At 42.8% G+C, this 14135-nt stretch overlaps 1 protein-coding gene across 1 annotated transcript in view; it reads right to left on the bottom strand.

Annotated features, from left to right (window-relative positions):
* The window catches only part of gdpd5a (glycerophosphodiester phosphodiesterase domain containing 5a), a 47121-nt gene that overhangs the window by 14534 nt on the left and 18452 nt on the right, over positions 1-14135 (bottom strand). The window contains exons 2-7 of the mRNA XM_035434361.1: positions 11305-11462; positions 3628-3731; positions 1484-1577; positions 1108-1167; positions 626-724; positions 406-499 (exon numbers count right to left, since the gene is read on the bottom strand). Coding sequence (XP_035290252.1) covers positions 406-499; positions 626-724; positions 1108-1167; positions 1484-1577; positions 3628-3731; positions 11305-11421 — 568 coding nt within the window. The 5' untranslated portion in view covers positions 11422-11462. The remainder of the gene's footprint in view (positions 1-405; positions 500-625; positions 725-1107; positions 1168-1483; positions 1578-3627; positions 3732-11304; positions 11463-14135) is intronic.

Raw genomic sequence — 14135 nt, 5'->3', positions numbered from 1 at the left:
TTTTAGAACTATGAAATATTGTTTGTTAATGAAAAACACAGACAAAGAAGATGTACTACGGTGTATGAACATAATGTTGATACAGAGTGTATTCATTCCAACTTTGTGATTGGATCAATACCCTGGTCACAACTCGGACTCCTTATGGGAAACTTCACCTAAAAGAATATCACTGCCATTCTGCAGACCTTCTTTTAATGGTGAAAATGAAGATGTGCATTTGCAGAACTGTAACATCGTTAGTCAGGTTTATGGAATAAACGGAATAAATTTTCACAGCATCTTCATGTTTCACCGAGTTCAGATATAGTACGTAGGTTGCATTACTGCATGTTGTCAACATCCACAGCTTTCTGTGATGAAGTGATGCTGATCTTGGATCAGTCAGGTGACGGTTAAACTCACTCGTTTTCTCGAAGCGGATGACCTGACCGGCCATCAACCAGCTCAGAGCCGTAATGGCGGCCAGGGCTCCTAAGTGCAGGAAGGGACCAGTTGCCTGCGCGGAAACAGAGACACACGCTCACACAAACGCCGCAGTTCCTGCTCGAGCCATACACTTGAATGAATGACAGGTAAAGGCAGAGGGGGAGGGGGTGGGGGCTGCAGAGACCAGTGCTCTCACCTGCAGGGAGATCGCGATGATGTCCCACTCCTCCCCCCACAGCTCGTTGATGGAGATCACACCGGTGATGGTGGTCATCATCGCTGCTGTCACTCCAATCTGCAGAGGCACACACACGCACATATGTGCACACACACACACACACACATTAACACTGGTAGTAGCAACAGGTGTAGGCTGTGTGCTTTGATCTTTAAAAAGACAACAGATGTCATAAGACTGCGCTCGGTTGTTTCCACTGCAGCAGTCTGTCATCATGAGACACACATGTATGTACATACGAACGCACGCACACACACACACACACAGACACGCATGAAACACACGCACATACACCCGGTCTGTGTGGGGTGTTCCTTGTGCAATAGAGTTTGTGGAGAACCGCTTGCCTTATAGTGTGTGTGGAGCATTATTTGAGCCACAGTTTGTGTGGAGAACTAAATGCGTTACAGATGGTGTGGAATGATGCTGTGGAGGAATACCTTGTGGAGCCAGTACAGATTCAGCTGCTGTCCCACTGCTACGTGACAAAGTGCTAACATCTGAAAACAGACAAAGGGGCCAGGTGTGCAAGAGCCAATCATCAAGCACCAAAACTGCTACATTCAGCCACATTTTTATTTGCTCAGCAAACACACAGCGCACATTTGCATATTTATCCATTTATTTAGCATGGGGACAACACACCTCATGGAGCATAGCTTGCGGTACAGAAAACCTAATGATCTATTTTTACAAACATCAGCTGAGACTTGCATTTCCTATTCTATTATGATGCCCCTGTTATGATTCAGTATGACACAAAGCACCGGGCTGAATGTCAAAAGAGCGCACTTCCTGTCGGACGAGACGACTCACCATTAAGAAGGACACGTAAGTGAACCCCGCGGCTGTGGTGGCGAGAATGGGAACGGTCCCATCGGTCCACTCCCCCGACCGGTTGTACAGGACCCTGCAGGAGAGAGACCCAGAGTGGGCTGCGGTAGCGTTCCAGCAGATTCAAAAGACGACAATACAATCTGGAAATGCACTCACGCCATCACAAGCGACTGAGGCTGGCCGGACTGCTCTGGAAAAACCTCGCCACTGTTACAGAGGTTTATAATTGTGAAAGCAGGAGCGCTATTGCAGCGGCGGCTGTGAGAGTAGGGTACGAGTATGAGAACAGCAGAGAGGCCTGAGGTTCGGTACAGTGAGAGGCAGACGGCTTCCTCTGCGTCTCTAACCCCAGGGCAGCTGATAGCTCCCGAACGGTGTGAGGCGGACGCCGCGAGGCCCTCGTGAGCCAATCACGCACTCTCGTCCCCATCCCTCACTCCGCAGGATAAGGCTACTCATCGAGGAATAGCCGACGGGTCACGTGGTGAGCAAGGCTATTCTATTTTTAACATCCCCGGCAGAGGGAGCGGTCTGGGCCCCATGCTGTACGGATGGCGGGTCTGGAGTGGGTGGAGATAGCCGCGGGAAAGGAAGGGGGAAGGGCGGCGTTGAGGACGGGCAGGTGCTGCCCCTCCTGAGAAGACGGACTAGAGGAGCACGAAGACGGCCGAGCCACTCAAAAGGTGCCCGGCCCGGCCCTGCAGGCACGTAGAGCTCTGAGCAACGCGGACTAACAATGTTCAACCGGACATTCATGGACAATATTCTTTAAGGGTATCAGAACGTTCCGCATTAAAATAGCAGACAAATAAGTAATACCTTTCTTGCTAGATATCAGCAACCGCCTATGGATTTTTTCCCCCGCTTTGCTCTATCTCAGGGTTTGTCCGAACAGACAGCAGAAACCAATTAATATTGGATTTATTCCCATCGGTCAGCAGTAATACCTAGTTCTGTATTTCACACTTTATGAGTCCACGCTTTACCCTTCGTGGCTCTGGGGGAGTCACGCACGTCCGCGTAGAGAGCGATGATGTCAGTCCCGCCGGCGTAAAGCCTGCTCTGGGATAAACGCTTCGCCCCTGACGAGCCTCTCAAAGGTTTTGGGGCTTATCGGCACGGCCGCGTTTATCCTTCCACAGACGGGCGGGGGGGGGGGGGGGCTCCAGGGCTCAATGCAGCGCCATGCTGACCGAGGAGATTCTCAAGGCGCAAGGACGTTTGCAGAAGACCGCTGCGGAGTCCCTGCCCAGCCATTTCAAAACATCTCTCAGCTAATGTTGATGCTGGAGTATAATTTAACGACCAATATTAAAAAGCAGGTGCAGCCAACAAACTAAAGTGTTTTAAAGCAGAAATACAATTTTTAGTCTTTAAATGGCATTTCAGGGAAGCCACAAATATGGATATACCCTAAATTTTTATGAAGTGCTTCATTATGTGTGGTGAGCGTCCAGCACAAAATGGCTGTCATACATTATCCAGGTGGGTGCTGTTACACATTGGTGGTGGTTGAGTTGAGTTTCCCCCTCATCACTGTAAAGTGCTTTAAGTCACCGGCCAGTGAGAAAAGTGCCATACTGTATAAATGCAAGGAATTAAATGCAAGAAATTTTTTACATGTGTCTGCGAGAGCTCTGTGTGTGAGTAAAACAGGAGCGGAACTACAGTACACAAACACAAACAGCAGCTGGACTGCATGCACGTTTAAAGGCTTAAGAAACGGTGCTCACGGCAGGCCCAGCACACGCTGCTGATCAAAGCCTGGAACAACGCTGCTCTATTAAGAGTCCCTGCACGGCCCCGAACCACAGCACAGTGCTACCATATTCACCCCTGAAAAATTACACTTAATGGCCTGATTATTAGATTTCCCACAGTTTAGTGTCATTATTTTCAAAGCCTTGACAGATCTTTCATCTCTCTGAAGCTGCTAACCACAAAATAAAGCCCTGTAACCCAGCTGCCCCCCCCCCCTCCCCACAGCCCCGCTCTGCTCTGTCCACCTTTAAGGCCTGTTGCCTCTGTCCAGACGTCACCAACCCAAGGGATGAATGACTCTTTGTTGCTGCCTCCTGCGCCTCGTCGCAGACGATAAAAGGAATCAGACGAGCCGCACTCACCAGTTAAATTCGCCGTAGTCATTCTGCGCAGCCCACCAAAAGTAGGACCAGACCAGGAGCAGCAAGAAGGTGGAGGTCAGGATCAGGAACCACACGCACTCCCACTGAAACACAAACAGACACAGACAAACCGCCATGACCGTCGCTACTGTGGGAACGTCAACAGAGAGACTTCCGTAAGCGGGGAGGGAGAAGCTGGCGGGACGGAGAGGAACGGACCGGACGTAACCCTCAGGACATGAACTTAGACGGGTTCCTTTTTCAGCGCTCAAATCAAATGAGAATATTTAAAAGAAAAACCGTCCAAGCAGCCCAAACTCATTTAGAATGAATCGTACATACGCTTGCATATTTCTATAGCAAATGTACAATTAATGCAATTTATTGTCATTTGGTGATAGCACCAAATGCCATCAACCGGCCATTATTTCATATATATATATATATAAACACTCATATAATCTACAAAATTACACAGGTAGTAAAAATTTAGAGTGATGTGACACCCAGTCTCCCCACAGTAATGAACCAATTTACAAAGGTTACCATGAGAGGCAAGACTGGCCATGCGATTGAGACTAATTTTGGTAATTGATTAGAATTTCTGTGCAGAGCCAGCTGCATTCTAACAATGATGGCTCTATTAATAGAAAGCCAGATGAGAAGACAGTGTGCAAGGAATAGATGCATTTCTTCAATGTTGGCCACGACTGATGCTCAAAGATTCAGGGCATTTCAAAAAACGACAAAAGGACACCGATCCTATGGTATTACCAGTTCCCAGGGGCCTGGACTTTTAAGATCAAGTGTCAAGTGTTTAGTATTACCATTTTGAACAAGTGCACATCTTACTTTAAATAAGTCATGAAGCTTTTTAAAAACTGAACAGAAATGATTTCACCAAGTCAACACAGTCCTTTTCTCACAATGTATCTATAATGTAGACATACTTCAGTTTTTACACTGCACATCATACTTGCTTATAACCTGTAAACAGTTTAAAAGAAGACCATGGTACCTACAATGGTACAAAAATGCATTTTCATTGAAAGATTCGCTGGTTTGTTACAAGGTAAAACTGTATGAACACAAAGGGTCTTTAGGGGATTCTTTTACTCTCTTCCCATAAATGGCTTCTTGCAAACTGCACTGTGGCTGATTTATATGGGATTCCACAGGAAGTGTGCAGGGAGAGAGATGACATTTCCATCCATTCAAGGTCAGCACTCCAGCTGGACTGGCTTTTAGCATGGAAGCGTAATGATGACCCAACCCCCAAATCCTGGGAATGGAGAGCAAGGATGACACTCACTACGATTAAAGCTATGCGTCTCTCTCTGGAGGAGGGCAATATAAAAACAAAATGACCGAACCGACCTTTCGGGTCAAACAGTGCGATCAACAAAAGCATTTTCACTCTAATACCAGGCTTTTATTCGTCTAGATTAGCAATCAAAGGGAATAGGCGGTGGGACTCCCTCAGAGAAGCAGAACCTGATGCCTTTAAAAAAAAAAAAGCACAAAATTCCTATGCAGCTTAGACACTGAAAGTCGGTGAGCCAGGTACCCTGTGGGCTTCATTGACCATCAGAAAGCCTATAAATAGAGGGATAAAAGGATCAGGGGTAATACCCTTAAGCAGCACTGTAAACACTCTCTCCTTGCTAAAAATGCACAGAGCCCTCCAGTGAAAGGCCTCGCTTTCCTGGAGCAGCAAAATCGCAGGAGAACCAACCTCTGCAGAACCAACCGCTGAAAATGGCATTTCCATTTCACAAATTAGAGCTTTCAAAATGACTGAGCATTGTGCATGGCCATGTCTTTTAATGAGTGAAAACTAGTGTGATATGAATTAGGACTACCGCACAATCATTCAAAAGTTAACAAGACCAGGTCAAAACCTAGTATATGGCTGGACCGGCCGACCAATGGCGTAGCTTCATCACTCAGTCACAGACATTCTCGTTTGTAGGGCTGGCCCCACTGTTGCGGTTCAGCCAAAAAAATGAAGGCACGGGATCCATGTGTAGTAGCATTTATCTAGACTTTATAAAAAAGTGTAAATCGGTTGTTACATGAGTGGTCTGTGTCTGGAATTTCCCTTCTTGCATACAATGCACTGTGCCAAATAGCCACACGTGTCATGATTTTCAACGAAGAAAAAATAACAAACCTACTAGACAGACAGACAGACAGACAGATAGACAGACAGACAGATAGATAGACAGATAGACAGATAGACAGATAGACAGATAGACAGATAGACAGACAGACAGACAGACAGGCAGACAGATAGACAGATAGACAGATAGATAGATAGATAATTTATTGTCCCCTACTGTGGAGATTTGCCTTTGGCTTCACCATAGTTACAGTAAGGTCAAGCACACACACAATACAGGCCACAAACAACCTAGTAGATTAGATTAAATTAGATTATACTTTATTGTCAGATTTCTCTGAAATCTCACATATAAAGGAACACACACGCATTCATACAGTAAAATAAGACAAACAATACAAACAGCTATGACACACTTATTAATTAAATGTCGTTTTTATTGTTTGTCTTATTTTACAGCACATAACATGTCACAACAGAGGCTTGGGTACTTGACCAGTACGTTATACAAGAGTGTTGTCTTTTAAAAATGTTAAATTCTCACAAAATCTAAACGGAGCATTTTTTATTATTATATAACTTGTATATGTAAATGAAATCACTTTATTATCAAATCCCATGTGAAATCCCAATAGCCTTCTTCTCTGAACAGCATTTTAAAGTGAAAAGGTAATGCTTATAGGGCAATAATTAAATAAATACAAAAATAAAACTAATAGAATTAACATACATTTAATATTGAGGATATTAAGATATTTTTAGGCAGCTGATTTTAACTCTTGATCCTAACTCCATAGACAAGTGAGGAAAACACAATGTCTTTTAAGTCCATTTTCCCCGAAACCATCTCTCTAAATTGCATGGATTCCATGCAGTAATCTGATTTTAAAGCCCAGCGAAAACAACTTACACAACAGAAAGATGTGTCAAGAGCTTTTAAAATGTGCTAGTGACTGTGACTGAGAAACACTATTTCGTCACACGAGCGAGATGCTAACTTCCCATTCGCAGGACCGTAGGTCAGGGCCTGAACACACAGCGGTTTGCTAAATCTAATTCTGCAGGCCACGGCTGAATTCAGATGTGACAGTTCAGTTGATAAGGACCAGTACACACAGTGCATTACTAAAGAAGCTGCACATTGCATAAACGCACTTACCATTTCTGCTTTAACATTCGCATTACGTTCAAATTGTGAAATGAAATCTGACGGCCCTACTGTGGGCTGTATGGGGACACACGGAGGAAGCATGTGACGGTGTTATGGATGCACAGATAAAGGACGGGTAAATAGAAAAAGATTTCCACCGTGCCAGAACGACAGTCACTTCACTGAAGTATAAAGTGGTGGAGACGAGAGTCATTAACCACCCAACAAAACCCGGGAAAAGCGTACTGCAGCTGCGTTTTCCTGTGTCAGAGCAGAAGTTTGGTTGCACTGCAGAACTTTAAGAATGCAGACGATCTCTCTGTTGACATGGCATGCTAACACCCTGCCCCACCCGTAAGCAGATGACAGCGAGCTTCACAGCACCCCACAGAAAATAAACGCCAAAGACTAACCCCCGAGCCCTGGTATTCAAAAAGAACTACTGCACTTTATCTGATCCGTGTTATCTTAGAACATATGCCGTCTCCATAGAAGGTAACAAAAGTGGCAGCAAAATTAAGGAGAAAACGAATTTCTGGAACAAATCAGGGTCAGGGAGAATGCGCACTTGGTTTGTAGTTCAGACAAGCACCTACTCCAAAGTTGTTCCGTCACTAGGAACAGCTTTACTGTAAATATAAGAATACCGGCTCTAAACATTGCATATCTATCAGGCATATTTACACTTGCAAGGGGTGGCTATTATTAGATGGTGTGGATTCTCTACATAAAATCAGTCTCCTGCTCATGATTTTTTAACCTCTGTCCTGCGTTTTAATTACTGTTACACTGCCGTCTCATTCCCCTTTTGATGTTTCTAACTTATTTGCCTACTGTCTTATGTAAGTTTGTAACTTTGTGTTTTATATCAGGTCCCCTTACAAATAGGATTTTGAACTCAATGGGGTTTTCCGGGGTTAAAGGCTAACTAAAAAGTCCTTTTGCCTTTTGTAACTTTCTTCTCTGATTCTTACATATATTGCCACTCAAAAAGTTTCTTGCAATATTTAGTCAAAATTAAGTATAAAATGCTTTTGTGGTTAGAGTGAATTTTTCCTTTTGCCCCAGTTTGGGGACGGTGGGAAGTTAATATGGCCCCATTACACACAAGACATCATTTCATAATAGTTAGCACAAGTGTCTCTGCTCAATGCCAGCACACTAGGCACAGTAAAAACTGAGACATCTTTCTACACTGTAAAACCTGTTTGAGTAGGGCTGAGCGCCATGGTGGTGCATAAGGGCCAGTTCAATAGTCCGCAAAAATGACTTATTTTTCTTCTGAAAAAATACTCAGTTGAGCTGCACACATTCTTTTACTGACAGAACACAGCATGGACCCTCCCCACGGGCGTGCAGTTGAGCCAGAAAGCCGCAGTCCACAGCGCCTTACTGTACGTTTTAACTGTGCGACTTGAGGAAGAGGGGCTTCAAAAAGTAGCTTACCCTATTTATAATGCCTTGTGAGTAAGACAAAGGCTAGGTAAATGGAAAACTGTTCAATTATTACTGAGGTGGGATCTGGTGTCGATGTGTACTCCCCTTTGCTCATTGTCCTCATTGTCAGAGAGGAGCAGAGAGGCTTCAATAAGACACAGCACAAAGTGACCTATTCCGTTCAATGGGGTTCCTTTCAATGGGTGACAGACACATTGTGAGCAATTTTCTATTTCCTGCAATTTGGAAGCTAAAAACAGGAGCATACAAACTGGCTGGTATAATGAATGGCGGCATCTGAATCAAACCAACCCAGTAAGCAATGGTTCATACTGTTTCGGGAGGGAAGCCAGTCCTCTTTGCAATGGTCAATACCGCATTTACAGGTAAACCAGGTAAACCAACCATGTGTGTGACGGTCAATTGTCTGTCAAGCATGCATGGACGAATGTCCCTAACCACACAGTGGTAAAGCAGATGAAACAAGCCAGTTAGGGAAAATGTGTACGGTGTGGAGTTCAGACACAACGAGACACAGACACAAACTTGTTTTCCAAGTACCCAGGATTATTCTCAACAGTGTACTTACTGTATTTTCCTAATCTCTCCAGAGTGGCTATTCAGTGAGTGAAAATTAACTCTCCATGAGTTCAGTTAACTTTGAATGAGAGCCCACAGTAGGTGTCATCTCATAAACCACAACATGGGTTCTCTCATGGCAGGAAGTATCACTTAAATCACAACTCTTAAATCTATCATCACCTTTTTAAACTAGTAAGAAAACTCACAGAAATTTACATCATATTAATGCTACAAAAAATATGTAAAATAGTCTCTCTTTTAAATGTTCGGATTCACCATTTTTTAAATATACTTTCATCTCTCTCCATGTTCAAGTGCAAGCCGACACAACCATTGTAAACTGACAAAAATTATATTCTAAGTAGTTTCAAGCTTCTACATCTGTACCAGTCATACCAACACTGATTCCACCTTCTCAAAAAAAAAGACACACACAAATAATTGCCACAATGACTAATCCACTGCCTCACACAACACATTTTTAAAAATCCTGCTGAACACATACTGTATGTGTAGTGGATTATAAAGAGTTTTTATCAAGTCCTCTCACACTTCATAAAAAATATTATTAGACACTTAAAATCTACAATAGAAACAGCCACACTGTTGAACTAGTTTTCTAAAAGCGTTAAGTAGAATATGCGGGCTTCACAAAGGACAGGGAAACATCTCTGCAGAGATCCATTCATGGCAGAGAAGTCTTTTTTAGAGAGCTGTTGAGAATCAATGCTCTGTGAACTGACACACAAGCCACCCCAACCAAACATTTGCAAAGGATCTCCTTACTTTAAAACTCACTTATTCAAATAACAGGTGTCGGCTGAGTTCACGCTTGAACGCTCAAAATCCTCTACAATGCATCCTATGTACACAGATGGATGATAGCTGGACAACTGTCAAAGACCTCTTCAAGGGATAAAGAAAGATCACAATTAAATTAACACTGAAGTCAACAAAAGGTTCTCCCGTGATCGTAGTGCTCTGGACGCACAGCTTGATGATGGATCTGTAGAATCTCAGAATGACCGAGGAGTGCCCTGATTGGCCGCCGGTGGGTTCTGCTGTGGGTAACAGGAGATGTACATTGGTGCCTGGCGTGGGTTTTCAGTAAAGAGCCATCTGAAAGCAGGGCTAGGCACGCCTTTTAGCATCGATTTCCAGGCAGGGACCGACACCATCAGGGCCAACTCATCTCAGTGCCAGGGAGGAGGGAAAAAAGGGTCCCCTTATATTAAAAGCCATCTTAGATTAAATTCACCGTCCTGGGTCATCAGTGAAGCCGCTGGCCCCTTTATCTTAAATTAAAGATCCATACGGTGGCAAACGAATGCTACACTACAAGCAGGTCAAATCAATGACGTGGCAGAGGCCTCTGGGAATGTGAAACGTTGGGTCAGGTTTCCCTTTAGTCTGTTACCGCCAGACGAGGAGGAAGAAAAGCATTCTCTGTGTAACAGAGTCTGGCTCCCTATCAGATCAGTGGCAACAGAGCCCTTAAATATTCTAGTTACAGAATAGTAGTTACAGGAATGTTAAGCTGATTGATCCATATAGCATACAGAGTAACACAAACATACCGTGAACTTAGCCTTTGTCGTCTCATATCATTTTATGAAAGGATTCAACCAAACAGATACTTTTCTCAGCGTTGCATTCTAGTGCCATACAAAACTACATACAGTACTGGCACAAATTACTGAAACACCACATTCATGAAAAGATTTGTTATTAATGTAATATTTCCATTTTCGACATAATAAATGCAATATCAACATAAAAGAAAATAAATAATAGCCATTTGTGTTAAACAATTCATAATCATAACAGCTTCCTATATGTATTAGTTCACACTTACATAATTGAGCATTCTAATGGATCTTACTGTTGGAAATTTTATGAACAGCTTGCACATTTATTTTTCTGTCCAGTTTTTTCTAAATGATATGATGACATTCAAGCATAGATTTTTTTGGCTTGTATACTTTCTTAAATTTTTATTACTAGTGGTCACATGATGTCAACACTCATGGCCAGATAGCCGTTTTGAATACATTTTTACAAATGAAAATGACTCTAAGAAACATCATTAAAAGCTTTAAAGTTTTAAAAGGACCAAGCTTCTTTAAGCAGCGTTTCCATAATTTATGGCAGTACAGTAAAGGTACCAAAAGAAATTCTGAAATCCCAATACCATTTCACTGTATGCACTGTGTGTGTGTGCACATGCAGCTACGTGTGTGCAGGTAAGAGAGAGGGTGAGTGCACACAGCATAAAGATTCTCACTGCCTTCAGCGGCCCGCCTGTGTGTGGTTGTGTGGGAAACTCGGCTGCTTTTGTCTGGACGGTGCACGTGAGCGTGGAGCGACCGGGTGGCCAATCCCTCACCTTGCTGCTATCGTCATGTGACCGCTGGTATCGTTTCCAGCGACATCCATAGATCCCGGTCAGACATGACAAGCACAGCTGCCGCTCGTAGACTTGCAGTGGCTGGTGCTTTACCATGCTCCCTCAGCCCACTAACATCCCACTGAGAGCGAGGGATCCTGGAAAAATAACACACACACACACACACAATACGGTTAAATTAATAATAGGGCACACGGCCTGGTTACCTTGCAATCTCAGAAGAACGCCAAAACTAGTTTATTTCATGTTTCAGAATGATCTCTGGCTACACTTACATGACACTTACCAATACATAAAAAGATATGGGCAGACATTAAATAAACAATATAGCATCTATGGATTACAATATTAATGGCTTTATGGCTTATATATAGATCTCTGCACTATGAAACAATGTTTTTTTTTCATTAAACAGGCCAAGCCAATCTCCATAATCATTGCATGACATGACTACAGTGCATCATCTGGACGAATATCACTAAGTTAATAAGTACTTAATAAGACACATTTCAAGTATTTTTCCCTTAAATAGAGCAAATCATTTCCCCCCCCCACATTTAACCTGTTGCAGCACGTCTCACTGCGTCTGCCTGAGACAGACTATGGCTTTGCGCTGTCTTACACACCACAGAGGTGACAAAGAACAGTCCTCCTAAGAACTATTACAATTAATATTCTGCAGAAGTCTTAAGCTACGTCATTGCCCCAAGCTACCAGGAAACTTGTTTCACTGCCCATGCCAATCACCAGTTTCAATTCCAGCAGTGTATCGGTGCACAAAGATCCTGCCCAAGGTCTTCCAATATTCCAAAACCATTTCCATTTTAGTGTGAACTGAACCATCCTGAACTAACTGAAATCATATAGGGCAGATGCCTTGGGCATTCCTTTGGAAAGTTATGATAAGAATTCTTTGAACAGAGTCCGCAACAGGAGACCAAAGCTCTCTGCTCCACCGTAAGGGTGCCCTTGCAGCCTGATGTCTGTACCTGGTGCCAACCAATCAGAGGTTGTATCTCAAGGTGGCCTAGGCAACCTGGTCTGCGTTCCTCAGGGAACCAATCAAGTACTCCTCTCTCAGTCGGTACTGAGATTTCCCCCCAGCTGCTAATCACCTCACACATCAATTCCATGCTGGGTCAGCTTGTTAACTGCAGACCAAAAATGTCCAGACAGTCACACAAGGTGTGTTCATTCAGGAATTCAAATTTGTTTTTTAGGAAAGCATATGGAGGAATTACTCAAGTTATTAAATAAATTCAGCTTAAACCTCATCAAACTAATGCCAGACATTCACAAATCCAAAGTTTAAAAAAAGATCAAAAAGAATATCACACTATTTTTTTGTTGCAAGAGTATCAGAGCTATAAGCTACATTAATAATAATAAATAATTATTGTTTTTATTATTATTGTATTTTCTTTCATATTTCATGCACTTTTCATAGCGCTGAAATTACTGCAGAAGGGTAAGACATTTTCAGCCTTTCACGTCTTTGCACCATACTGAACAAATGCTTTCACAGCATTGGATTAAACCGCGTAGCCTAATTATTTTAATTTAAAAAATACGAATTAATGGTGGCATATTATTCGCATCTGTACAAAATGAATCATAACGTGACTACGTTTGGGCGCAAGGGACAGCGGTTTGCTTCGCGCACCAGCATTTTGGAAATTGTGAGCGGTTCATATGTGGTGCTCAGAACCACTAAACAATTGCTTTTTGTTTCTTGTGGAATTGAATTTCCAATCACCTAAAGCAGTAGCTCTGAGAGCAGTAATGCCCTCCATAGTTCACTCTAAGCCCCAGCCATTCAAATGCCAATACTGACTTGGAGCCTCGTGGAGCAATGCATACACTGACATCATAGCGGCAAGAAGGGTTTTAGGGTATTTCTCATCTCGCTGCATGACAGCAGCTGCTCTGCTTGACTGGTTGCCTGCTGCTTGCCTGTGGCACCTGCACAATCGTTCAGTCCTCCATTGCAAGAACTGCGCAGTTTGATGCCTTCAAAAACGTCAAAAATAATGGGCAGAAAGATGTTTTTTATTTTTTTTTTTTTTTTTTTTTACATTTTTAACATCATTACCGCTGAGTAATACTCTCCACCCCACCTTGTTCTTCATTATTAGAATTATTATTTTTTTTCCTGTTCTGATGGGCTGCAGCAATGAAATAACCGACAAGCTCTTTTCAAACATGTTTGACGCTGTGCTGTACACACACAGCGGAGGTCAGGGCTGGCAGGGTTAACCATGGGCAGCGGTGTACATTCAATATACATTCCCACAATTTAATGCACATATTCATTGGCACTATACACTTTATATCTATAATTACACTTTATATTTATAATATTTAAGACTCTTATTCCAATTTTCAATATTCCCCATCTTTACAGGCTTTGGTACTGCTGCTAGTGTTCTTGCTCTTTCTACTATGTAGCTATATTTTTGATGTGTTGCTTTTATTGCACATTGTTGTTGATTGTTTTATATTGTAGTGCTAATTGTCTGTTGTACTGTTTTGTCTTATTTGCAACATTTTTGTGCTGCTGCCTGTCTTGACCAGGGCTCCCTTGAAAAAGAGATTTTTAATCTCAATGGGACCTTCCCTGGTTAAATAAAGGTTTAATAAAAAATATAGGCCTATATATTTTTGATGTTCTTGTTATATTTTTTGCTTCCTACGTCGTTGTTGCTTGCCATGTCCTAGGAATTTCACTGTTCAGAATGACCCTGTGTTATACTGTGCACCTGATAAATAAAAAAACACTTTGACTCTGGTGCGGTGTGGTGCCCTGAGCC

This window comes from Anguilla anguilla, chromosome 9, assembly GCF_013347855.1.
Source record: "Anguilla anguilla isolate fAngAng1 chromosome 9, fAngAng1.pri, whole genome shotgun sequence".
NCBI lineage: Eukaryota > Metazoa > Chordata > Actinopteri > Anguilliformes > Anguillidae > Anguilla > Anguilla anguilla.
The sequence above is the reverse complement of the archived record's forward strand: the minus strand, read 5'-3'. Positions and strand labels throughout refer to the sequence as shown.